The following is a 26,363-nucleotide window of genomic DNA, read 5'->3' as shown; positions in this document are numbered from 1 at the left end:
CAGTTCAATTTAGTTCAGTTCGCAGTAATCGTTGCCATGGCGATGGACAATGTGGGGGGAAGGAGAGAGAGAACAAGAACGAATGATCATTCAAAACGGCTTCCACACACAGACCTGCTCATAAGCAGCTTTCGGGCGAGTCCTTTGTGATGTCACCTGAGGTCACCGACTGTGACCCCTCCTCCAGATGCGGTCGATCCTCTGTAGTGAACCTGGCACCCAAGCAAGGGTGGACACACACCGGGTTCCCGCTGACCGTACTTTTCCACCCTGTGCGTCTAAGGCTTGGTTCCGCAACCAGCCTTCCAAACGACTCCCGCCACTTGCGTGGGGAGGGGGGGCACCGCTTCCAGGGTCTCGTTACCTCGTGGTGTCATGTGTATTGCCTCAGTGAACCTGTCCCTTTTTATCCCCCTGCTGGGGTATCGCCTGTCCATCACTTCAAACAGTTCAGGGTTCAAAGGGGGAGCCGGTCTTGACAATACCCAGACTGATGGCTCCTTCATTAACATCTCCAATTGCTGCTTCATTGTGTTCCTTATCTCTCCCTCCCCTGAGGACAGGTGGCAGACCAACTGCTGATGCCACTGGTGCTAGCCCAGGCCAGCAAACATCTTAATTTATGTGTATTCTCGTCACAAGTTTATATGCAGTATGTAATTGGAGAGCAGGGTGAAGATATATCTCTGCCAAAGGAGGTGTAAGTCACCCTTGGGCAAGATGTAGCACCTGCTTAGCCTCCCCCCCCCACCCGCCACCCCGATCAAGTTCATGGGAAGTCATGGTATCAGGTGGTGGATGGTCGTATGAGCAGTTGGTGCACATGACAAGGCCTGCCTATGTGACCACTGACACCAGGCTCTGAAGAGTATTGGTAATGGCTAGGGTCACTCGTCTTGTAAAGACACTGCCCAGAAGAAGGCAATGGCAAAACACTTCTGTAGAATTTGCCAAGAACAATCATGGTTATATTGTCCACGTCATACAACACGGCACATAATGATGACAGTGTATAAAAACAATCAGGAGAAACTCAGCAAGAAGACAATAACTGCTCATTCACACTGTAAGCCCACTGGACTGCGCATGGCTAGAGTTCAGTTTTGTAAACAACAAGTTTTTTTTTTGCTTCGCTGAAGGGCTGGTTAAGCTAATCGTATTTCTGTCACCATGCATCTGTGTGTAGTAGATACAAAGAACTTGCCCGGGACAATTGAGTTTGTTCCCAGACATCCTGTCCCTAACCTAATTTCCAAATGCTGACATCTGTTTGCATCTACAAATGGCAACCGGATTTATTATTCCTGAACAATAAACTGTCAGCAGCTTCAAACTTTAACATGATTTACAGTGTCCAATTGACAGCAAATGATTCTTATGGAAACAAAATGCCATATTATTGTGTCAGAGTTTTATTCTGTGGATTTCTGCCAGCCAACTCATTTTACCATTCAAGGCTGTTTTGTACGACGCAGGTCCGTAGAATTCTGGTGCTCCAATTTACCAAGTATCTATGGTCTTAGTATGAACTGCTAATTATTTGTGATTTAACATTAGCACTGGTGAGAGGAATCCAACCAGTCTTCAGTCATTATCTAAAGACAGTCCCCGTCTGGCAATTGTGATTGTGTCTGAATGTATGAACTCAGTTCTCCCAACTGAAAAGAAGCCCATATGACTATTTGTAGTGTGCTTTTAGGTGATAAATGTAAATTCACAGCTTTTCTGATGGTTTCTAATCTACATGTGAAATGATTCACTGCAGAGAGAGACTGTTTTTCTTTAATCATATGAAACTCATTTATTTCTTGCGCTTCTTTCCAGATGCATCAAGGTGATGATATAATCTATGGATTTGACTGTCATTCATTTTAAATGGTATTTTCTGCCTTTATTTCAGAATGTGCATTTAATGTTAATTAACTGTGAAAAGCCTGCAGCGTCAACCTATCCCCTCGTGCCTCTCAAATGGACAGAATAGAATTATAATCACCAATCTACAAAAGGAGGAAAAGCTGATGAACAGCAGCCAAAGAAGCGACAATTCAAAAAGCAATGTGTGGAATTCTGTACCGCAGAAATTCAGATCATTGTATTTCTGCTGTTTCTTTAAATAAGCTGTCCCAATCTGTAACATTTATTTATTTTATTTATTGAGACACAGCATGGAATAAACCCTTCTGGCCCAATGGGCCGCACTGCCCAGCAACCCCCGATTTAATCCCAGGCTAATCACAGGACAATTTACAATGACCAATTAACCTACGAGCCGGTATGTATTTATTGTCAAAGTACATTTATGTCACCATGTACTACTCTGAGATTCATTTCTTTCAGGCATACACAGCAGAACAAAGAAATACAATAGAATGAATGAAATGCCACACACATAAACTGACAAACAACCAATGTGCAAATGACAACAATCTGTGCAAATACAAAAAAAAGTAAACAAATAATACTGAGAACAACAGATGTAAAGTCATAGAAAAACATAGAAACACAGAAAACCTACAGCATAGTACAGGCCCTTCGGCCCACAAGGCTGTGCTGAACATATCCCTACCTTAGAACCATCTAGGCTTTACCAATAGCCCTCTAGTTTTCTAAGCTCTATGTAGCCATCCAGGAGTCTCTTAAAAGACCCTATTGTTTCTGCCTCCACCACCACTGCTGGCAGCCCATTCCACGCACTCACCAATCTCTGCGTAAAAAAAAACTTACCCCTGACATCTCCTCTGTACCTACTTCCAAGCACCTTAAAACTATGTCTTCTCATGTTAGCTATTTCAGCTCTGGGGAGAAACCCCTGATTATCCACATGATCAATGGCTCTCATTATCTTGTACACCTCTATCAGGTCACCTCTCATCCTCCGTCGCTCCAAGGAGAAAAGGCTGAGTTCGCTCAACCTATTCTCATAAGGCATGCTCTCCAATCCAGGCAACATCCTCGTAAATCTCCTCTGCACCCTTTCTATGGTTTCCACGTCCTTCATGTAGTGAGGTGACCATAATAACTGTCCCTGAACCAGGTGGTGTGGGATCTGAGACTGGTCTATCTCCTCCTCCTTCCCAATGGGAGCTGTGAGAAGAGCTGGATGGCCTGGATGGTTGGCGTCCTTGACAATGGATGCTGCTTTCTTGTGGTAGTGCTCCATATAGATGTGCTCAATGATGGGGACGGCTTTCCTGTAGTGGACTGGGTTATGTCGACTACTTTTTGTAGGCTCTTCCATTAGCTGTTGACTGTTTACTCCCTCCCATAGATGCTGTCTCACTTGCTGAGTTTCTCCAGCTTTTTGTGTGTGTTTATTAAATTTGTTGGATTGCAAGATTCCTAAATGGTTCATTTCTTCCTTTTGACCAGTCCGGTTTATATGTGAGCCCAGAACAACAGCATCTGGTTGATACTTAGCTGTCCATTGAAACCATCAGGCCAGCAGCTTGGTTCAGGGGCAATTAGGGATGGGAAAGTAGGGAATAGTTGTCCAACCATTGGCATACACGTCTTGTGAGCAAAGAAAATAAGATTGTTCAATTGTTATTGTATATGAAATACAGCATGCCTATCACCACAAATTTGAAATAAAAGACTTTAATCTTCATCTTTAATCTAAGTAACAGAGATACAAATGATTATCAGCACGAACATCGAGTAGGTCTCGGTACCATTTGTCTCAATGACAGTTTCCTTTTCACAATCAGGAAAAAGTGCATCAGAAATAGATTGCACATAGAAGCTACATTAATAGAAATGACAGCACATACAGCAGCTCTTGTGAAGACAACATCTTGCCTTTGCAGAGAGATTATCCTTAATATGTAAATTCCCACATATTGAGTTGAGCAGATTAAGAAACCAAAATTTGTCTGAGTGACATGCTGCACCAGCAAGAATCAGAATCAGGTTTATTATCAGTGGAAAACGTTGTTCTGCAGCTGCAGTGGTACCGTGCAATACATAAAATATACCATAAACTACAATAAGAAATGTGTATAAAAATAAGTCAGTAGCGCAAAAGGAGAACGAAGATAGTGAAGTGGTGTTCATGGGTTCATTGTTGATATGTTTTGTAACTCCAAAACATAAAACAAACCGAAAGAAAAACATGGACTTTGGAATAATATGTACGCATCTAGTTTTTACTTTTTAGCAAGGTGTGCATTTACGACATGATGGTGTAATGATGTAAGCCAATCATGGAATTCTACATATAATCCATAGTGAATTATTTAAACAAACAAAGTATGCTTTATCAAACAATATATTTACGGTACACTATGTAATACAACTACTACACTGTATAGACATCTACAGCATAGTAAATTTTAAACTGTCCCATTCAGACCTAAAGACGTAATCACTGTAGAGGATTTCTCACTCTTGTGGGATAACGTCTTTCCTGACGGGGGTGGGGGGGGTGGTTACTCTGTTCAGCAGGTTGGACTTGTGGCTGTGAAACCATCTCAGGTTCTGAGGCCTCCTCCGTGGCAATTGTGAGCATTGATAATGGGCCTGCAGGAAGTGATATGGACAGCTCTGGGCACTTCTCTTCTCTAACAGCTGATTCTGCTCTCCTGAACTGACTGATGTGTCATCTCCTGATGACATCAGATGCAATCTCCACTGCGCAGGATGGTGGGCCAGTTTTGTCCTTAATCTTTCGATACACCCACTTTTGATCACCTCTGTAGTCCCTCGCCAGGAATGAAACATCAAACCTCCTTGTTTGAGGAGCCCTCAACTTGTCTCAGCTGTTTCCCCGCATACACCTTCTGAGATTGAGTTTGAGCAGATCCAAGCGTGAACACAAGGGATGACCCAGGAACAGGATAGCTGGTGAGTTGTTGGCAGTGGAGTGTGCTGCATTGTGATATGCAAAAAGGGAATTGGAGAGCTTCTGATCCAGTGTTAGTGAAGTGTATTCCGCTGACATATCGAATGGTGAAAGCTCTTGATAGAGTGGATGTGGAGGGGATATTTCCCATGGTTGGAGAGTCTAAGACCAGAGGATATAGCCGCAGAATAGAGGGGTGTGCTTTTAGAATGGATATGAGGAGGAATTTCTTTAGCCAGAGAGTGGTGAACCTGGGGAATTCACTGCTACAGACATCTGCGGACGCCAAGTCTTTATGCATATTTAAGGCAGAGGGTGATAGATTCTTAATTGGTCAAAGCATGAAGGGATACATGAGGTAAGGAGAGGTGGGGGCAGGCAGGATATTGAGGCTGAGAGAAAAAATGGATCAGCCATGATCAAATGGTGAAGCAGACTCAATGGGCCGAATGGCCTGCTTTTGCTCCTATATCTTATTATAATCATCCATACCCATATGAACCCATAAATTTTGTTATTTTTCTGCCACTTCTTTGACTCGACCATCTTCTCTTGTGAAGAAAGCACGCTGCGCCTTCTTAAAAACTTTTACAGCCTGCCGTGCTTCATCGGGTAGGTAGTTGTCTCAGTTTCATTTTAAAACTTACTTGATGCCAGTGTTATGTTTTGTAACTCCAAAATATAAAACTAATTGATTGAAAAACACAGAACCGGGAATAACGTGTACATTTCTAGTTTTTACTTTTTAGCGAGGCGCACACTTATGACATGGTGGTATGATGACATATGCCATTCATGTACTTTTACATATAACCCATAATGAATGATTTAAATATAAATTTAAACAACATAATAAACAATATATTTGCAATATTACTCAAAATTACTGAAGTATGAAATACATAATAGTTTCTTCAGAAATCTGAAGGTGAGGGGGAAGAATCTGTTCCTGAAACATTGAGTGTCTGTCTTCTGGCTCCTGTACCACCTCCCTGATGATAGTAATGAAAAGATGGCATGTCCTGGGTAGTGGGGGTCCTTAATGATGGATGCTACCTTTTTGAGCCATTGCCTTTTTAAGATATCCTTGATGCGGTGGGGGGAGGGGGGCAGTGCGTCTGATGGAAATGGCTGTGGTTTTTACACTCAGCAGATTTTTCAGATCCTGTGCAGTGTCCCCTCCATACCAGACGGTCATGCAAACAGTTAGAATGATCTCCACGGTACATCTGCAGATATTTGCTGGAGGCTTTGTTGACATACCAGATCTCCTCAAACTCCTAGTGAAATATAGCTGCTGGTTGGCTTCTTCATAAGTGCCTCAATATGTTGGGCCCAGGATAGATCTTCAGAGATGTTGACACTTAGCAAGACTCTCACAAGGATACCATTGAAACACACTTGACTATGTTTTCTCTTAACACACATCGAAGTTGCTGGTGAACGTAGCAGGCCAGGCAGCATCTCTAGGAAGAGGTACAGTCGACGTTTCGGGCCGAGACCCTTCGTCAGGACTAACTGAAAGAAGAGTTGGTAAGAGATTTGAAAGTGGGAGGAGGAGGGGGAGATCCAAAATGATAGGAGAAGACAGGAGGGGGAGGGATTCACCAGCAACTTTGATGTGTGTTGCTTGAATTTCCAGCATCTGCAGAATTTCTCGTGTTTATGTTTTCTCTTATCCCCTTTTGGAAGCTAAACCATTCAGGGAAGAGTGGGTCCCTACTGTGGATTACTAAATCCTTCAGCTAAAAGTAAAATGCCTCTGATAACTAGTATCATGTACAAACGTACTTTTAGATTGTCCACCAAGATTTTTGTCAATACCTGTGAAAAATTCCTTCCGAGATTCCTTTGTTCCTGTGATTTGAAATGGAGTCCACAATGTATTATTTTGCTGGCGGCAATGTTTAATCATTTGTTAGTGTACTAGGCATAACAGTGGGTTAGAAGAGAGCTGACTCACATCGAAAAATTGACCTTCAATGGTAAACTGGCAGAAGTGATGAAAGTTTTATTTGTAATTTTTGCAGCTTGCATGAGTCTCAAATGAAGTAAGTTTCTGCAGTCTTAATACAACTGCAAGAGGGACTAGCTATAATTCACTAATTGGCACAAGCCTGAGTAATCTTACTTGGACAGACCCAACATGAAAGGTAGCCTGGGAAATCAAAATGTCAGAAACGTGCAGCCGGGAATGTTTCTCTGAAATTTTATTTAAGCTTTGATTTTTATTTAGAAGGTCTTTGTTGTATTGTCCTTTGTCACTCTTGACCAAGGATTGCTGTAGCTTTTGTACAATTTTCCAGCATTTGTACAAAAACCTTTTATTTTCTGATGTAAAAATATACCAGTGTGTTTTGAAGTGTTGATCAACTGATCATTTGTGTCAATTGAGAAATTAACTCAGTAATTGTGTTTGTATATCAGCAAAGAAAATGGTTGGGCTTTTTTCAGACAAAAGCTTACGAACAACTTGGAGTAGAAATTGCTGTATTTTTCCCCTGAAAAATGTGATTCAAAGCATTTTAACATCGCAAGCGTAAAGTTGAAAGAAGTGTAGGTCCAGCTGGCATTATGCTCATTAAAGATGTGATTCAGATTTATTTATTTATTTATTGAGATACTGCGCAAATAGGCCCTTCCAGCCCTTTGGCCCACACTGCCCTGGAAACCCTGATTTAACCCTAACCTAATCATGGGACAATTTACAATGACCAATTAACCTGCCAATCGGTATGTCTTTGGATTGTGCGCAGAAACAGGATCACCCAGTGGAAACCCAAACGGTCACGGGGAAAAGGTACAAATTCCTTGCAGACAGCAGCAGGAATTGAACCCGGGTCGCAAAGCGTTGTGCTAACCACTACATGACTGTGCTGCCCACACGCATATTAAAACATAGAGTAAAATGTGTCATTTGCGTTAACAACCAACACACCCCAGGATGTGTTGGGGGCAGCTGGTAAATTGTGCCACGCTTCTGGCACCAACCTAGCATGCCCACAATGTTTAACGTCCAACAGAGCACTTAACATGGAAGAACTCACGCAGTCCCATCAACAGAACAGAACGAGAAAACTACAGCAGAACAAACCTTTTCACACCCTCTCACCCCTTCACACACACAGGCTTCCAACCTGCATGCACAGACAGGTACTCCGCAGGCTACTAATAACTGAAGTAAGATCGTATGATTTTCTGGATCATCAGAATCAGCTATTTTATCACCAGCATGTGATGTGAAATTTGTTAATCATCACTCTCTTGTGGAACAATTTTACTCTCTACAGAATTACTGAAAGTTACAGTCGGAGCAGCCTCAAATAGATACTTAAGTAATAATTATCAGGCTTACTTAGGTTAGAGTTTATCAAGCTGAACTGAATGAAAGTGGAGTTAAGTTAAAGTTAAAGTTAAAGTCTGTCCAGAGCCTTATAGGCTCATCAGGCCGGTGCTTATGCCGGTTTCCGTGGCGTGAAGTGACTGAGAGTACGAGAATCCTCCCCCCCCCACCCACCCCCCTGGATAGGACGTCAGTCTATCGCAAGGTTAACCCCCAGCATTTTGCCGGCACCCATTTTCAGCTGGGTGGACTGGAGCAGTGTGTGGTTAAGTGCCTTGCTCAAGGACACAATGCACTGCCTCGGCTGGGGCTCGAACTCACGACCTTCAGATTGCTGGTCCAAGGCCTTAACCACTTGGCCACGCACCACTTCAGAAGTGGAGAAAAGTGTCAATTGATTGCACGAAGAAAACATGCAGCATCTATGGAGGTAAAGAGATGGTCAACGTTTCAGGTGAAGACCCTGCATCATAACTGAGGATGTTAAGAGGAAAGATCACCAGTATATAGAAGTGAGAGAAAGGAGTAAGAGAGAGGCAGGTAGGTGATTAGTGAAAGAAGATGGGAGGGAATGACGGAAAGATGAACCCAGGTGCGAGGAGGAGTGAGGGGATTGTTTAGACTGGGCTTGAGGTGACAGGTGGAAACAGATAAGGTTATTTTCCCTAATGTGTCACTCCACTCTTTAAGAAAGGGAAGAGGCAAAAGACAGGATATTATAGGCCTCTTAGCCCGACTTCAATGGCTGATAAAATGTTAGGGTCCATTATTAAAGATGAGTTTTAGGGGTTCTTGAAGGGACATGATAGGTCAAAGTCAGCATGGTTTCCTGAAGGGGAAATCTCGCCTGAAAAATTTGTTGGAAATATTTGAGGAAATAGCAGTTAAGATAGACAAGGGAAAATCAGCAGATGTTGTTGACTTGGATGTTCAGAAGACCTTTGACCAGTGTTGCACAAGAGGCTGCTTTACAAGACAAGAGCCAGTGGTATCAGGGACAGATGATTAGCTGACTGGCAAAAGGAAAAGAATAAGAATTAAGGGGACCATTTCTGGTTGGCTGTCAGTGACTAGTAGTGTTCTGTAGTGGTTGGTGTTGGGTCTGCAACTTTACAGGTTATATAATGATCTGGATGATGGAATTGATGCCATTGTGTCCAGGTTTGTGGACATCATAAGGATAGGTGGAGTGGCAGGTAATGCTGGGGAAGTAGGGAGTCTGTAGGACTTGGACAGATTAGGAAAATGGGCAAAAAGGTGGCAGAAGGAATACAGTGTAGACAAGTGTCACAGTAGCAGCCACACACAGCTGCGGAGACACATTTAAAGCAAAGATTGTCAGGGTTTTGAACAGTAAGGGTGTCAAAGATTATGGGGAGAAGGCAGGAAAATTAGGTTGAGAGGGAAAATCAATCAGCCATGATTGAATTATGGGCTGAATCCCATCTTCCCCATCTTCCCCACCCCACCCCAAGCTGGTTCCACCTACCCATCATTGTCCCCCTCTCATCCGGTTCCTACCTATCACCCGCCAGCCTCTTTCTCACTCGTCACTCTCACTTCTATACACTGACTCTCTTGTATTAAAACATATTTTTCAGCACACTGGAATCTTTGAAGAGAGAACTTCCTTTTGTGTTTGGACATAATATTTTTTTCAGGACACTGCTAACAAAGACAGCATTCATGACTCATCCTGAATTGCCTTTTCGAAAAGGGTGCTGAGCTACTTTCTTGAACGTCTGCAGTCCTGCTGCTGCTGCTGCTGCTGATGATGATGATGATGCAATCCCATGATGTTCTAAGATTCATAAGACCATAAGGTCATAAGACACAGGAGCAAAATTAGGCCATTTGGCCCATCAAGTCTGCTCTTCCTGAGATCACAAGACCATAAGACTTAGAGCAGAATTAGGCATTGATGTCTGTTGTACTAGTCCACCATGGCTGATTTATTAACCCACTCAATCACATTCTCTTGCCTTTTCCCTGTAACCTTTGACTCTCTTACTAATAATGTGCCTATCAAACTCCATGTTAAATATACCCGATGACTTGTCCTCGACAGTGGTCTGTGGCAATAAATTCCGCAGATTCACGGCCTTCTGGCTGAAGAAATTCCTCCTCATTTCTGGTCTAAAGGGACGTTCTTCTTTTCTGAGGCTGATTTGCTTTCACTTTTGGTATTCCCACTGGCATTCAGCCCAGTGATGAGGAAATATTGGCAATATGACAATGGGAGACTAGAAGGGGAATTCTTAGGTAGTGCTGCTGACATGCATCTACCGGCTGGAGTTCCTTGGAGGTGGAGGCTGTAGATAAGTAACTGCAGATAATACTCCTGTTGCCACCGTGTGTCGGTGGTGGAGAGGTGAGTGCTTAAAGTGGTTGAAGGAGAGTGAATCAATTTGTCCTGGATAGTGTCAGACTTCTTGTAGTTGCAAGCATTCAGACAAGTGGAGGGTATTCCATCACCCTCCTGATTGTGCCTTGCAGATGGTGGGAAATCATTAGGGTTTCAGGAATGAGTCATTCACAACTGGATACTCTGTATCAGACCAGCTCATGTAGCTACCATTATCTGAGACAAGAACAGCTGAGTTTCTGATCCTTGGCAATGGATCATTGATGATAGAGGTCTTAGTGATGTTTATGCCCTAATCTCTAATAAACAAAGCCATTTAATTGGATCATCAAATTTGTGGATCATGCAAAGATTGGGGTGTAGTGGACAGTGAGTAAGGATATCAGAGCTTGCAGTGGGATCTGGACAAGTTGGAAAAATGGGCTGAAATATAGCAGATAGAATTTAATACAGGCAAGTGTGAGGTGTTGCACTTCAGTAGGACCAACTACAGTAGGTCTTACACAGAGAACAGTAGGGCACCGAGGAGACTAGTAGAACGAAAGCATCTGGGAATACAGGTCCATAATTCATTGAAAGTAGTGACACAAGTAGATAGGCACTTTGGCCTTCATAAATCAAAGTATTGAGGGCAGGAGATGGAATGTTATGTTGAAGTTGTACAAGTCATTGGTGAGGCCTAATTTGGAGTATTATGTGCAGTTTTGGTCATCTACCTACAAGAAATATGTAAATAAGGTTAAAAGAGTGCAGAGAAAATTTACAACGATGTTGCTGGGACTGAAGGAACTGAGTAATAAGGAAAGATTGAATAGGCTAGGACTTTGTTCCTTGGAACGTAGAAGATTGAGGGAAGAATTGATGGAGGTATACAAAATTATGAGGGGTATAGATAGGGTAAATGCAAGCAGGCTTTTCCCACTGAGGTTAGATGGGACTACAACTAGAAATCAAAAGTTCAAGGGGAACATGAGGGGAAACTTTTTCACTCAGAGGGCCGTGAGAATGTGGAATGATCTGCTAGCACAAGTGGTGCATGTGAGCTTGATTTCAACGTTTAAATGAAATTTGGTTCGGTGCATGGATGGCACGGTTATGGAGGGCTATGCTCTGGGTGCAGGTTGATGGGACCAGACAGTGTAAATGGTTCTATATGGACTAGATGGGCTGAAGGGCCTGCTTTTGTCCTGTACTTTACTTTGACTCTCTGTCTCTTAATGACAAGGCCCAGTATGCCCAATTGATCGACCTTTGGAACAAATTGGGTACTGTAGTAGCTGTTAGCACGTGCTATTACGACTTGGGGTGTTCCAGAGTTTGGAGATCATTTCTGGCGCTGTTCCAAAAGAAGTCTCTGTAAGTGCCCTCCGCGGAATGTGTGGGTTTTCCCTGGGTGCTCCAGTTTCCTTCAACAGTTGAAACGCATATCAAGTAGGTTAATTGATCAATATAAACTATGCCTTGATTAGGTTGGGGTTAATTGGGGTTGTAGAGTGGCTGGGACAGTGTGGCTCGAAGGGCCATGAGGGTGTAGTCCATGCTGTTTCACTAAATAAAATGAATAAAATAAAATTAAATTAATTTTTCAAAGTCAAGTTGCGTTTATGTTTTCAAAAATATTCCTGGACATTTTTCAAATCTGATAAGACGAAGTGAAAAATATATGAGTTTTGGCTGGCCATAAGCATTCGTCTTGAGAATATACTGAACAATTTCATGGCTACCTATCTGGCCATCTGGATGTACTTCTAAACATGTAGCCAACTTGCTATGCTATAACATACTTGAGTCCATAATTTCATGTATTGAGGATGTGTTATTTCATTTACATTTTATAAGGAGGCTCATTAAGTTTACTTCCACAGATATTTCATCCAACCACCTCAAATTTATTAAGATAGTCTTTATTCTTTCACCCTCATGTACTCATTTAACCTCCCCTTAAATGCATCTCAATTGAGCCTTGTGGTAGAAGCACTTTTTGGACATAAACAAAACTATATCCAGTCTAAGAAGTTAATAAAGTGCTGTATTACATTTTCAACTTCACAATTTCTCTATTAAATTTTATTAGTATGTGTTTCAAATAAAATTTAGGATTTCAAGAATAGTGATAGAATACTACCTGTGGTAAGTCCTAATGGTTCCATTGGTGAAATTATACATTTATTCAGTGGACTTATTAGAACAGCATTTTTGATAGAGCATGCAAGTTTTGTATGCTCAAATATAGGAAAATTATACTTTGAATTCACTGGAATACGTAGCTGAAAGTTTCCTTTGATTACTGTGCACCATAGTAACATAGCTGTTAGTTTGACACTATTACAGATTGGGCCGATCTGGCGTTCAGAGTTCTATTCCAGCGCCATATGTAAGGAGTTTCTATGTGCTCCCTATTAACCGTGTGGGTTTCCTCCTGTGCTCCGGATTTCTTCCGCAGTCCAAAGACGTACCAGTTAGTAGGTGGATTGCTGTGTGGTGTGCTGTGTGGAAGAGCCTGTCCGGTGCTCTATCTTTAAATAAAATAAAAGAAAAATACTAAGATGTGAAAAAAAGAGGTGTCATCTGTACTTACCTCCATTCATTTCATTCCAGTGATTTTAGGTTAACGATCAAATACTGTATTCTCTCCCCCAACATCTAGAGTTCCTCTTGTCCCGTTTCCTTTCTTACACATGGACACACCCATGTAGGTACATACACAAACTCACATGCACACACACAAAGAAATGGATTGATTTAGATACCAGCATTCACTTACCACAGCACTGAAGTTCTCCACAACTTATAGACCCAATTTCAAGAACTCTCCAGCTCAGTATAACTTATTTAGTTACTTATTAATTGCATGCATGACTTACCTTCTTTTGCACATTGGGTTGTTTGTCAGTCTTTGTTATAGCTCTTCATAAGTTCCATTGTATTTCTTTTTCCTGCAAATGCATACAAGAAAACGAATCTCAAGGTATTGTATGGTGACATATACATATATTGATAAAAAATTTACTTTGAGCTTTTGAACTTTGAATATTTTGAAATTTCTCTTAATTTGATTACAGCACCCTGAAGGAGTGGGAACGTGATGAGGAATTTTAATCTCTGTTGTTGAGTTGTAAGATCACAAAAGTTGGTGGAACTATTGAAGTATCTCAGCTTCTACAGTAGGCATAGTTATACAACTGGCATCTGGTGGAAGTCAAAGTTAATTTATTATCAAAGTACATATATGTCACATTCTCCAACCCTGAGATTCGTTATCTTGCGGGCATTCACAGTAAACACAAAGAGACAAAGTGGCAGCAATGAAAAACTGCACACAACAAAGTCTGACAAACAACCAAATTGCAAAAGACAACAAAGAGTGCAAATCCAAAAAAAAACAAAACGGTAATAATAGATAACCAAGCAATAAAAATCAAGAGCATGAGTTGTAGAGTCCTTGAAAGTGAGTCCGTAGGTTGTGAAATCAGATCAGAGTTGGGGTGCATAGCATTGAGTGAAGTTATCCCCCCTGGAGCAAGATCCTGAATGTTGAGGGTTCATAACTATTCCTGAACCTGGTGGAATTGGATCTGGTGGTGAGGGTCCTGTACCTCCTTCCTGTGAAAACCAAAAGCAAAATTTCACAGGATTAAAAGCCTCCTGAAATGGATCATGCTGCCTACTTTTCTGAACAAAGTAACTAAGTTCTTAGCTTCATTAAACAGAAGTTTCCACATTTGTGCAGCTTTTTTTCGATGATCTGTGATGTCAAGAAGTCACGAGGGGGTTAAGATAGATGACTTGCACACACATCATTAGAATCTGTATCAATGTGCAAAATGTTGAGCAGAGACATCTCCCAAATTGGCCCAACATATCATTGTAAGGATTCAGTGAAACATTGTAATTTGTTTCCTGTAAATGAAGGCCTTAATTAAGTTAGAGAAAAACAAATAAGACACTGCAGAAATTGTGCCCTTCCAGTTAAGATTTCTTGCTTGATTGCACTAAGAAATTGCTTAGGAAAAGTTTCTGACAGCAATGATCTAAAATCACAGCTACCCTCTGAATTATTGTATCCTGGAGCTGAACTCAGTCATGTTGTTGAGACAGTGTGACTGCTCTATCAAAAAAAATTGTGTAAAATATCAAAGCGAATGTTGGTGGGAAAAGAAAGCCAGGACCTTAAGTTTACCCTGGCAACCATTTATTATCCACTTCACCAGAGAAATGTATGAAGTGGAAGTCACTTCTCGGAAATCTTTATCATTGTATTTATCATGCCTTTGACATCTTGCCATTGGTTCAATATACACAATCTACAGAATATGCAATTAATTAGATAAACACACGAGGTTTTTTCTCAACATAAACTTTATTTACAGTATAATAAAAAATATTAAGAAGCATAAACAAGGCTTTTAAATCAGGGATGGTGAAAGAAGAGAACCATGTTTCCAATTCAGAATAGTATGTTGGGAACTGCTGTTTTAGCAGAGGCTGGGTTCTCTTGACCTTGTATAGCGACAAGTCAAAGATGCTTTGGTGGTTTGAAGCTCGTTCGTGAAAGCTGGTGCATCAGTGATGGAAGGAGTGAATATGTAAGGTGGAGTTTAGGGTACCTTAGCTAACTCCTTCAGTTACTGGAGCTGTACTTAAAGTGAGGATTCATCATGGTTTTGACAGTAGTGTAGTTGTTAACACAATTACTTTACAGCTTCCGCTAATGAACATTGACTTCTCAAACTTCTGCTAATGCCCCACGTCCCCCTCGTACCCCATCCGTCATTTATTTATTTACACACTTTCTTTTACTCTCTTTCCTTTTCTCCCTCTGTCCCTCTCACTATACCCCTTGCCCGTCCTCTGGGCTTCCCTCCTCCCCCTTTTCTTTCTCCCTGGGCCTCCTGTCCCATGATCCTCTCATATCCCTTTTGCCAATCACCTGTCCAGCTCTTGGCTCCATCCCTCCCCCTCCTGTCTTCTCCTATCATTTCAGATCTCCCCCTCCCCCTCCCACTTTCAAATCTCTGACTATCTCTTCCTTCAGTTAGTCCTGACGAAGGGTCTCGGCCTGAAACGTCGACTGTACCTCTTCCTAGAGATGCTGCCTGGCCTGCTGCGTTCACCAGCAACCTTTATGTGTGTTGCTTTACAGCACCAGTGATCCCAAGATAGGGTTCAATTCTCACTGAGTTTGTCCCTTCTCCCTGTTACCATGTGAGTTTCCTCCGGGTCCCCTAGTCTCCTCCCACATTCCAAAGACATACGCTTAGGAGCTGTGAGCTGCAGACATGCTATGTTGGTGTCAGAACCTTGGTGACACTTGTGGGCTGCTCCTAGTGCAATCCTCGGACTGTGTTGCTTGTTGCATTTTACATTGAGAGCGTGCTGACAAGCTGCATCCCCACCCGGTATGGGAGCAGCTGAGCATCGGACCGGAAGTCCCTACAAAGGACAATGAGAACAGCTGAGAGGATCATAGGAATCTCCCGAGCATCTATCGGGGACATTTATCTGGAGCACTGTGTAGTATTATTAAGGATCCCAGCCATCCATCCATCCAGCATCCTCTTTGACTTTCTGTCATCAGGCTGGAGACTCCAAAGCATAAGGACAAGAATGGTGAGGATGGGAAACGATTCCTTCCCTCAGGCCGTTAGGCTTCTGAACTCCCTGCTGCATCGCATTTGAAGTATCACTGGCTTAATCTGCTTTGTACATTTATACATTTATAAATATTTAATTTAGGTACTTTAGTTTGTTATTTATGTGTGATTCATTTGTAGATTTTATCCTTGCTTTCATAAGTTATCGTGCTATGTGTACTACTGTGCTTTACACCCTGGCTTGGAGAAACGTCGTCTCATTTCTATAAACATTATATGGTTATAAACTTGTATATAGTTAAATGACAATAAATTTGACTTGATGTCCATTGGCACATTTTATTGTATATTTTGATGTACATATGACAAAAAAAGCCGAAAGCTAAACTTACCTACTTTGTATTTGATGGTGAATCACTTGCTACAGATTACCAAGCTTCAGCAAACCAGCAGCACACAATGCGATCTTTCCCATTTGATTCCTCCCCCTTGGACTCCTGTTAATGTGACCTGCCGCGCTGTCAGTCATGGCATTTGAGCAGAATCCTTTCTCTCCTGCAGAGCACGATGAATGTGGAAGTGGGCACCACAACTGTGACGAGACAGCAATTTGCACTAACACTGTGGGAGGCCATCTGTGTACCTGCAAGCCTGGCTATGTGGGCAATGGGACCATCTGCCGAGGTAAGTAGGGTTTGGAACCGAGAACATGTTAATTGTGAGCTCCTACAACAACGCTTTCAAATGCAGGTGAAGCAAGGACTGGTTGGCAGCAAAGTCCCTGCATCAGGATCATCACCTTTTCTTAAACACAAGAGATTCTACAGATGCAGAACCTGGAGTAATGCACGCAAAATGCTAGGGAAACTCAGCAAGTCATACAGCATCAATTAAACCTTTCATAGGTACTGGCTAACTTGCTGAGTTCCTCCAGCATTTTGTGTGTGTTTATCAACTTTTCATTTGACTCATCTTTCTTTGCATTTTGTGCCAACTAGGCTGATACTTATACTAACTGCCACATCAAAGAGGTTCTGGTTGTTATCAGACTTTCATGACTTACAGCTGTTTTTGACCCGCATGGAAATGGTAGGCATTTTAAGGCCAGCTAGGCCATCAAGCCTGTCTCATATTGATGGTGTCAGCAATATCACTACAGCCCCAATGCCCTTGTCTTGCCGTTTGCCAGATTTATTTCCTGTTGGAGGCATAAGAAGAGAAAGAAAACAACCCAAAAGACCAAAGATTCCTGATTTGATGCCAGACATCCCACCCTGTAAAAACTCATTTCAGGGAGGTAGCACCATCAATTTGCGGGAGACTGCGGGGAGAGGTGAGATATCTGCAATAGAGTAGCTCCTTAGCAGCTAGCCAGCTAGTTTAAATAATATTAGCTATGCTAACGAACGAATAACACCTGTTAAACTCACCTCAACATGTCTTTTACAGTCTTAACCCACCATGGGCAATAGAAAAGTCACTGTTGCAAACAGTGCAGCGAGCAACACTGTCATTATTTTTGACCCCTATTAGGCAGGGGTACACTTCAGGGTAGTCTGGGGTGACGTACGTTTCATATTTTCCTTTTTTTTTGGAACACTCTCTCTCTTGCTCTCGCTCTCTCTCTCTCGCTCGTGGTCACTCTCTCTCGCTCTTGCTCTCGCTCTCGCGCTATCTTTCATGGTCACTCACTCGTGCTCGCTCTCTTGCGCTTGCTTTCTGGCTCTCGCTCTCTCGCTCGCGCGCTTTCTCTCTCTTGGTCGCTCTCACTCGCGCTCGCTGTCTCGCGCTTGCTTTCTTGCTCTTGCGTTTACTCTCTCACTCTTTCTCGCGTGTTCTCTCACGCTCGCTCTCAAAAAAATCAATTTCCGGGACATTGTATACAATTTGCGGGCATCAGGGAGCCACTATTAATATGCGGGAGACTCCTGGAACTTCCGGGAGAGGTGGGATGTCTGTGGTGCAGCCTATCCAGCAGATCACGTTAGCATTTCTCATGTTTGTCATTAACTGTATTTTGCAGTTAAATGATGTGATTTGCATCCAGGCATCACATTCCTGCCTTCTGCCTTATGGTCAGTCAATTGCCACAGAAAGCTCAGTAAACTGGAAATGTGATATAATTGCATCTGATTCTCCCCCTTTGGAGTCCCGTTATTGTAACATGTACAGTATTGCTGTCCGGGTCTCTCTGAAAGGCTTTGCAAATGACTTCCTGCATGTAGGTCAAACTGTCATGACATCTCTCGGGCTAAAAAAAACACCTGAGATCCAGGCAATTCCTACTTCTGATTGAAGTGCCTCAGTAATTTTGTGTGGAAATTGAGGCAGGTAATGATTTTAAGCGATCTAATAACTAATAACAGAAGGAGGCAGTGGGAAACCACTTCTTGTGAAAATATTTGACGAGAACAATCTTGGTTATGAGACCATGATCGCCTACGTCATAATGACATGACACATGATGACGATAATGAAGATGAATGACTTGCACCTTTAATGTAACAAATTACCACTAGATATTTGTCAATTTAGTTGCACATATTGACAAGGAATAAAATACTATGGCACTGGCATGGCACCAGAATATTGATCAGACATTTAGGCTTTAAGTGCAGGGTTTTGATTGGAACTTAACTGAAGTATTGTGTTCAGTTTTGATCACTGCATGTTCGGAACGACATACAAGCTGAGAGGAGTGCAATGTTGATTCAGTGGATTAATACCGAGACTTGAAGGATTAAGTTATGAGGACATGGTACACAACTTTGTTCATGGACCTGTGAGTTCAAAATTTTGAGTAGCAGAACTAAACAAGGTTTTCTGAAATGATAAAATAAAATCAATAAGATAAATGCAATAAAGTGATTTTCTCTGGAGAGGGAACTAGAGCCTGAATTTTAAACCAGATTTGAGCCTTCTGGCAGAGAAGCATGAAGCAACACACAGACAAAATGCTAGAGAAACTTTGCAGGTCATGCAGCATCCATGGAGGGGAATAACCAGTTGACATTTCGGGCCAAGCTCCTTCAAGAGGTATTGTTTCACAGAAATAGTAGATCAAGAAGGGAAAGTAATTCTTCCTTCTAAAAAGCTTCATATCCTGCTGAATTGAAATGATCAAGGCTGCCTCCAATTATTTTTCCTTGGCAACACATTCAGAGGGAAGGAAATAAAATGGATGGTTGAAATGAGTTCCAGACCATGGGTGCAAATGCTTCAGGGAAAGAGTAGTTTGTGTCTAATCCTGTGTTCTTGTACTGCAATGCAATTTCTTAAGTTTACATCACAATATATTAGCTTCATGAATATAAGAAAATAAATTATTAAAGGGAGCAATATTTTCCACTGTGATTATAAAAAATGCTTGAAGGGCAAATCGTGACAGAACATAGTGTGGTGAAAGTAAATCCTTAAACTCAAGAGATTCTGCAAATGAAATCTTGAGCATCACACAGAAAATGCTGGAGGAACTCAACACCTCAGGTAGCATCTGCGAAGGGGAATAAGTCCTGATGAAGGGTCTCGGCTTCCATCATTGATGAAGGCCATCCATTGTTTAGTCCCCTCCATGGATGCTGCCTGACTTCATTTTATGAAAGGAGAAGGTCTTTTTTTTAACCACCTACACACTTGCTCAAAAGCAATCTCTTCACTGATGCCACATGTCAATCTCTTTAAGTACTTTATGCTGTTTTTACTTGCAGTTTATTTTTGAGGAAGGGCACAGTTGCTGAACTTTGCAGGTGCTTTAAGTACATTACCTTTCTGCAGTCGCACTGATGAATGTGAGAACAATTCTTCCCATCGGGGCAAATGCAATTGAAAAACATTGTCAAGATACAAATAGAATTGAGGCCAGAGAGAGAAAAAAAATCCACAGCAGAACACGATGCTTCCGTATCAGAATGTTCTGTATTAGGTGCATATTCTGTGTGATATTGGTAATGAAAACAACATTGAATGTGTGGAAATACTGGAGTTGGTTAACCGTAAAGTGTTAGAAGTCTTAAGTGTCAGTAGAACAGATGGAGTAGAAATTGATACATTGATTCTCAAGTTCATTAGTGATAAAGGCAGGTGTCAATGGCATTGTGTATGAATCTTCTGGCAAACAGTGACACAATAGGTATTTATGTGGAATGATGTCAGTTTTGCAAATAGTATTTTCATCATGTGGCACTGGATAGCTAGAGACCTGGAGTAATGACATTCTGTGTGTCCGTCAGCATCAAGTCCAGGAGCTGTGAAATTCTGGACTTACCTTTGACAACTTAATTGAATTGATTGAATGAGTACTCAGATCAAGAACTTCCTCAAAATTGTTATTACTCTTTAAAACAAAAATTGTACTCATTTCATTCTGAGAGTTTGCTCTCACATGGTAACGTTGCAGTGAAAACCTGGTAGAGCTACTGAGCAATGGAAACAATCACAACATCATGTTTAAAATAGGGTTGGAAAAGACCTTGGTGCTGTTGTGTGTAAAAACGTTGATCATTATAGTGGGAATAACTTCATGGAGGTAAAAATGGATAAAATAGATTGGATTCAGAAGTTCGTTGGCAAAGCACAATTTGAAGAATAGGAAGCCTTCAAAGAGAAGGTTTGTGTGTAGAGAACACATCTTTCCACAAAGTGAAAAGAAAGGTTATTCAAAGCTATCAGCATAATAGAAGTTAGAATGAGACAGATGAAGGAGAGGTAGCAATTGTCAATGTTGTAATACAGTATGTATAAAAAAGAAACCAAGTACAGAAAATTTTAAAAAGCAATCTGAAATTTTGGAGTAAGGAATATTAAAGCATGCATAAGTGATTAACATAAATAAATTCTATCAGATTTATCGAAACACATACATGTTTGATAAGGATACTCAAAGCATGAAAAGGAGATCTTATTGAGGCAAAGGACATTAGATTAGATTAGATTATGAGGACACTCAGTCCTTGTTTATTGTCATTTAGAAATGCATGCATTAAAAAATGATACAATGTTCTTCCAGAAAGACACCTCAAGAAAAACACAGGACAAACCAAGACTAAAACTGACAAAACCACGTATTTATAACATATAGTTACAACAGTGCAAAGAAATACCATAATTTGATAAAGAGCAGAGCCTGAGCACGGTACAATAAAGTCTCAAAGTCCCGATAGACTCATCATCTCACGCAGGCGGCAGAAGGGGGGAGCTCTCCCTGCCATGAGCCTCCAAGAGCCGCCAACTTGACGATGCAGCGATGCAGCACCATTGGAAGCACCCGACCGCAGCGGACTCTGAGTCTGTCCGAAATCTTTGAGCCTCCGACCAGCCCCTCTGACACAGCCTCTCCGAGCACCATCCTCTGCCGAGCACTTCGAACCCGCCCCGGCTGCCGAGCAACAAGCAAAGCCAAGGACTTGGGGCCTTCTCCAGAGATACTGGACCACACAGTAGCAGCAGCAGCGAGGCAGGCATTTCAGAAGTTTCACCAGATGTTCCTCCGTACTCTCACATCCGTCTCCATCAAGTCAGGATTGTGCACGGCACCCTACTTGACAAATAACAGACATCACCACCGGAGTGGCCGCTGCGAGCTGCATCATGCCACCATCTTCTCCTCCCATGCTTCATGTTCTCAAAGTTCAAAGTATATTTATAATCATAGTATGTATATTTTACCATGTACTATCTTGAAATTCATTTCTGTGCTGGGATTTACAGGAAAAAAAGAAATGCAAATAAATTTATGAGAAAAGATGTACATAAACAGATAAAATCAACCAATGTGCAAATGGAGATAAATTGCGCAAATTTAAAGAGTCCTTGAAAGTAAATCTGTGGGTTGTAGAATTCAGAGTATTGGTGAATTAAGTTTCCACACTGATTCAGGAGCCTGATGATTGTTGGTTCTTAACTGTTCCTGAACTTGGTGGTGTTGTTCCCAAGCCTTCTGTATCACCAGCCCATTGGTATTATCCAGAAGAGGACAAGGCCTGGGTGGTGGTGGTCTTTGATGATGGATGCTTCTTTCTTGGGGTAGCACTCCATGTAATTGAACTCAGTGCTGGAGAGTAGTTTGTTTGTGACGGACTGGGTTGTACACACCGTTCTATAGTCTTTTCCATTCCTAGGCATTAGATCTTCCATACTAGGCTGTGATACAATTAGTTGAAGTTTTTGGTGACATGCTGAATCTACGCAAACTTTTAAGAAGGTAGAGTTGCAAAGGATGGTCGGGTATTGAGAGCTATGGGCTGGTGCAGGTAGATGGGAGTAGGCAGCTTAAATGATTTGGCATGGACTAGACAGGGTAAGGGCCCCGTTTCTGTGCTGCAGTTCTCTATGGTTTCTATGACAGATCATCTGAATTGTTAACACCAAGGATTTTAAAAGCTATTTGCCCTTTTGACCTCTGATCCCCTAATGAGGACCGGCTGATGGCCCTCTGACTTCTTCCTCCAGTAGCTGACAATCAGCTCGTTGGTCTAGCCAGAGTATTCGTAAAAGAGAGGGCAGAGCTGATAATGGAGAGAATGGAAAGATCACCTATCTGGTGATCAATGCAAAAGAGAGTTAACATTGCTTCCATTTAATGAGAAAGAGCACAGGAATAAGGGATTTTTGCTGAAAGATTACACTGGAGAATTTAGAGTTATTTTTCTTTGACCAAAGAAGATTAAGGGGAGATTTGATGTACGTACTGTACATATAAACGACTATGGCAACTAGACAAGGCAATTAGTGGGCAGGTGTCCCATGAGCAGAGGGTTTAAAGACATGTGGATACAGAATTAAGTGACAGGCAAGTGACATGGGGTCAATTATTGTTATACAGAGATTTATGATAGAGAACTTGTTTGACCTGTAAGAATAGTGGGACTGAACTTTCTGTGTTTTTTTTTGTGAGTTCCACAAAATGCTCTGGGTCCTTATCGTGTTTAACAAGTTTGTGGGAGATTCAGCTTTGCAGATAGGCCATAGAGGGTACAGGGTTTAAGGCCCGGTTGGGCAATATTTCAAAGGGAGGGAGTCTGCTTTACTAGGTCCATCACAGAAGAATAATTACATGGATGTGTGTCTTTTACATTAGGCTCTTGTTTTGGGTGTCCCAAGAAGACCTGCTGCTGAAGGTTAGCCCAATGGTATCTTGGTCACTTCTCCCTAACAGACATTTATGATTCCTTGTTGGATTCAATACTGCTTCTGACAATTCCCTACCCCAAGACCACATCATCCTCAGTTGTCCTCAATATCACCTTGTACAATTCAACAGTATATGAACTCTCACAAAATGGTTGCCAGAATTTTAAGCTCCAGAAAGGTTTTCCAGCCTTGCTGTCTTTGGTAGCACATGCAAAATCCCGGGAGAACTCAACAGGTCATGATGAGTTCTTGCAGCATCTTGTGTGTGTTACAGTGGATTTCCAGCATTTGCTGAATCTCTAGTGTTTAAGACTTACTGTCTTTTGACTAGATTTAGATTAGTTTATTGTCATAGAAACCAGGGTGCAATGAACTTGCTTGCTTGTGTGTTGCTCATAGAGTAAACAATGAACATGGTAATGATAAATTACTGATATAATTACAGCAACAAGCTCAAAACAGCAGAATGTTGCAAAGATAGTTGTGCAGTCTGAAATAGTGTAAAAAGATATTCCAAAGTGCCAGTAACAGAATAACTAAAAGAGGTAGTATTGGTTTGGCATCTGCTCTGCATACGACTAGAAGAAACTCCACAGAGTTGTAGACGCAGCTCAGCACGTCATGAAAACCAGCCTCCTTTCCAAGGACTGTCTATATTTCATGCTTCTTCAGTAAAGCAGCTAAAATCATCAAAGTCCCTGCCCATCCTGCACCTTCCCTCTTCTCCCTTCTTCCATCAGGCAAAAAAGCCCAAAAGCACATATCACCGGGCTCAAAGACAGCTTTGGACTTGGACTAATAAATAGTTCCCTAATACAATAAATTGGTATCTTGACATTGCAAACTTTCATTTTGCACCTTATTTTTTCCCTGCAATGCACTCTCTCTGTAGCTGTTACACTTTTTTCTGCATTGTTATTGTTTTACCTTGTTCTACCTCAATGCACTGTATAATGATCTGATCTGTATGAACGGTACGCTTGACAAGCTTTTCACTGCACCAATTCCAATTTCAGTTCCATTTCCAATTAAATAACCGAGAATGTGGCAGTATCACTGGCAAAGGTATATGAAAGAGTGTCCTATCAGAAGTATGATTGCAGTGGGGAAGAAGCTGTTCCTGGAATTGGTTACCAAGGTGTTCAACCCCCACGATGCTCTCCCTGAAGGGAGAAGAGAGAAAGGGAAATATAGAAACACAGAAACACTACAGCACAATACAGGTCCTTCAGCCCACAATGCTGTGCCAAATGTGTACTTACTTTAGAAATTACCTAGGGTTATCCATAGCCCTCTATTTTTCTGAGCTCCATGTACCTATCCAGGAGTCTCTTAAAATACCCTATCGTATCCGCCTCCACCACCGTCGCCAGCAACCCATTCCACGCACTCACCACTCTCTGCGTAAGTAAACAACAGTATTGCTAAGGGATCAAAATTTTTTTTTTTGATATATTGATGGTTTGCAGTTGGACAGTTGAGGATTTGTTTTAGAACTTGTACATGATCCAGAAGTGGAAGACCTAGTTAACAAGTAATAGGTTTCAATGGGACAAACAGATCAGTGAAGTAGGCAGGCAGAGGAAATGAAATGCTGAAAAATACATTGTGAGGCATATTGGTGGCCAGACAGTATAATTTTAAGGAGGGGGATTTGCAAGCAAATTAACCTTTGAAAGAGACAGCACAATTAACAATCTCATTAAAGTACCTTGTTTTATTAATAGAGTAAAAAAAATAGAAGAGGTTCTCCCGATGTTCATAAAATATTGATTGAGCCCTACATGGAGAGCAACACTGGCAATCATAGTATTTTGTTTTTAGGGAGAGTAACAAGCCTACTGAGAGATCAATACCAGGGCTGCGGACATCAGTTATACAGAGAGTCTGGGGAAGTTACGGCTGCTCTCCTCAGAGCAGGGAATGCTTAGTAGTGATTTAATAGAAGTGTTCAAAGCCACAAAAGAGGAAATAAAATAATTGTTCCTGTGGGGAGAAGTGTTGGCAGTCTGAGCACATGGACTTAAGACAAATGGACCGGATGCAAACAGTAGGAACTTTTCATTACACGGTACTTTGGTTTCAGTTAGAGTATAGTTATAGTTTATATGGTTTACAGTGCACTGCCTAAGAATATAAACACAAGAGATTCTGCAGATGCTGGTAATCCAGACTGACACACATAAAATCAGAATCAGGTTTAATATCACTGGCATATGTCATAAAATTTATTAACTTTACTGAATTCAATACATGATAAATATAGAAAAAACTGAATTACAGTAAGTATATTAAATAGTTAAATTAGAATAAAATATAAAAGAAGAAGTGAGGTGGTGTTCATGGGTTCGATGTCCATTTAGAGATCAGATGGCAGAGGGAAAGAAGCTGTCTATGAATTGCTGAGTGTGTGCCTTCAGGCTCTTTTGCCACCTTCTTGATGGTAACAATGCTGGAGGAAATGCAGGAGTTTGTCCAACATTTTGTGTGTGTTACTGCCTAAGAATATGGTGACTGCAATTCTGTAACTTCGAAGAGAAAATTACACAAAGGGAAAATAATATTAGACTATTATGGAAGATGGCAGTGGTTCATTACTAAATAGATAGCAGAGGCTTGATTGGCCAAGCGATAACTTTCGATGCTGTATGTTTCAAATGGGAAATTTCTTGGAAAGATGAAGTGTGTGAAAGACCTATTATCAGAATTCAGTCATTGAAATCCCCTCAGTGAGAAGAGCAGAGCTTCTTCAAGATTAACTTCTGTGGAAATAGAAGTGAATTATGCATTAAAACAAAGCAAAGTACTTATGACCTCATATCTCTCTCCACAGATGCAACACGAACCACTGATAGCTTCCAAAATTAGCTATTTTTAACATATAAAGCTGTTAATCTTTGTAGTGATACCTAAAAATAAAGTTAGTGCTACTCTGATATGAGCATATTGCTGTCTGGTTATTTTTACAGAAGAACAGAAATGAGAAAGCACAAGGTTTAAAACTAAATTAAAGTTCTTAAAATTATAAATGAATTTGATCAGAGTCAAATGAATGTTTCTGTTTCTGGTGAGAGTCTAAATCTAGTCTTAAAC

The 26,363-nt window shown here is 41.4% G+C and overlaps 1 protein-coding gene across 5 annotated transcripts in view; it reads left to right on the top strand.

The window, feature by feature from the left end:
- LOC140205268 (protein kinase C-binding protein NELL1-like) overlaps positions 1-26,363 on the top strand; it is a 1,028,119-nt gene that overhangs the window by 639,176 nt on the left and 362,580 nt on the right. For 4 of the 5 annotated variants that reach the window (XM_072272741.1, XM_072272739.1, XM_072272737.1 and 1 more), the window contains one exon: positions 16,704-16,826. The exons of the other annotated variant lie outside the window; for it this stretch is intronic. In XM_072272741.1, the coding sequence (XP_072128842.1) occupies positions 16,704-16,826 (123 nt within the window). The remainder of the gene's footprint in view (positions 1-16,703; positions 16,827-26,363) is intronic. 5 annotated transcript variants of the gene reach the window in all.

The sequence above is a fragment of the Mobula birostris genome, chromosome 11, assembly GCF_030028105.1.
Source record: "Mobula birostris isolate sMobBir1 chromosome 11, sMobBir1.hap1, whole genome shotgun sequence".
In the NCBI taxonomy this organism is placed as follows: domain Eukaryota; kingdom Metazoa; phylum Chordata; class Chondrichthyes; order Myliobatiformes; family Myliobatidae; genus Mobula; species Mobula birostris.
The sequence above is the reverse complement of the archived record's forward strand: the minus strand, read 5'-3'. Positions and strand labels throughout refer to the sequence as shown.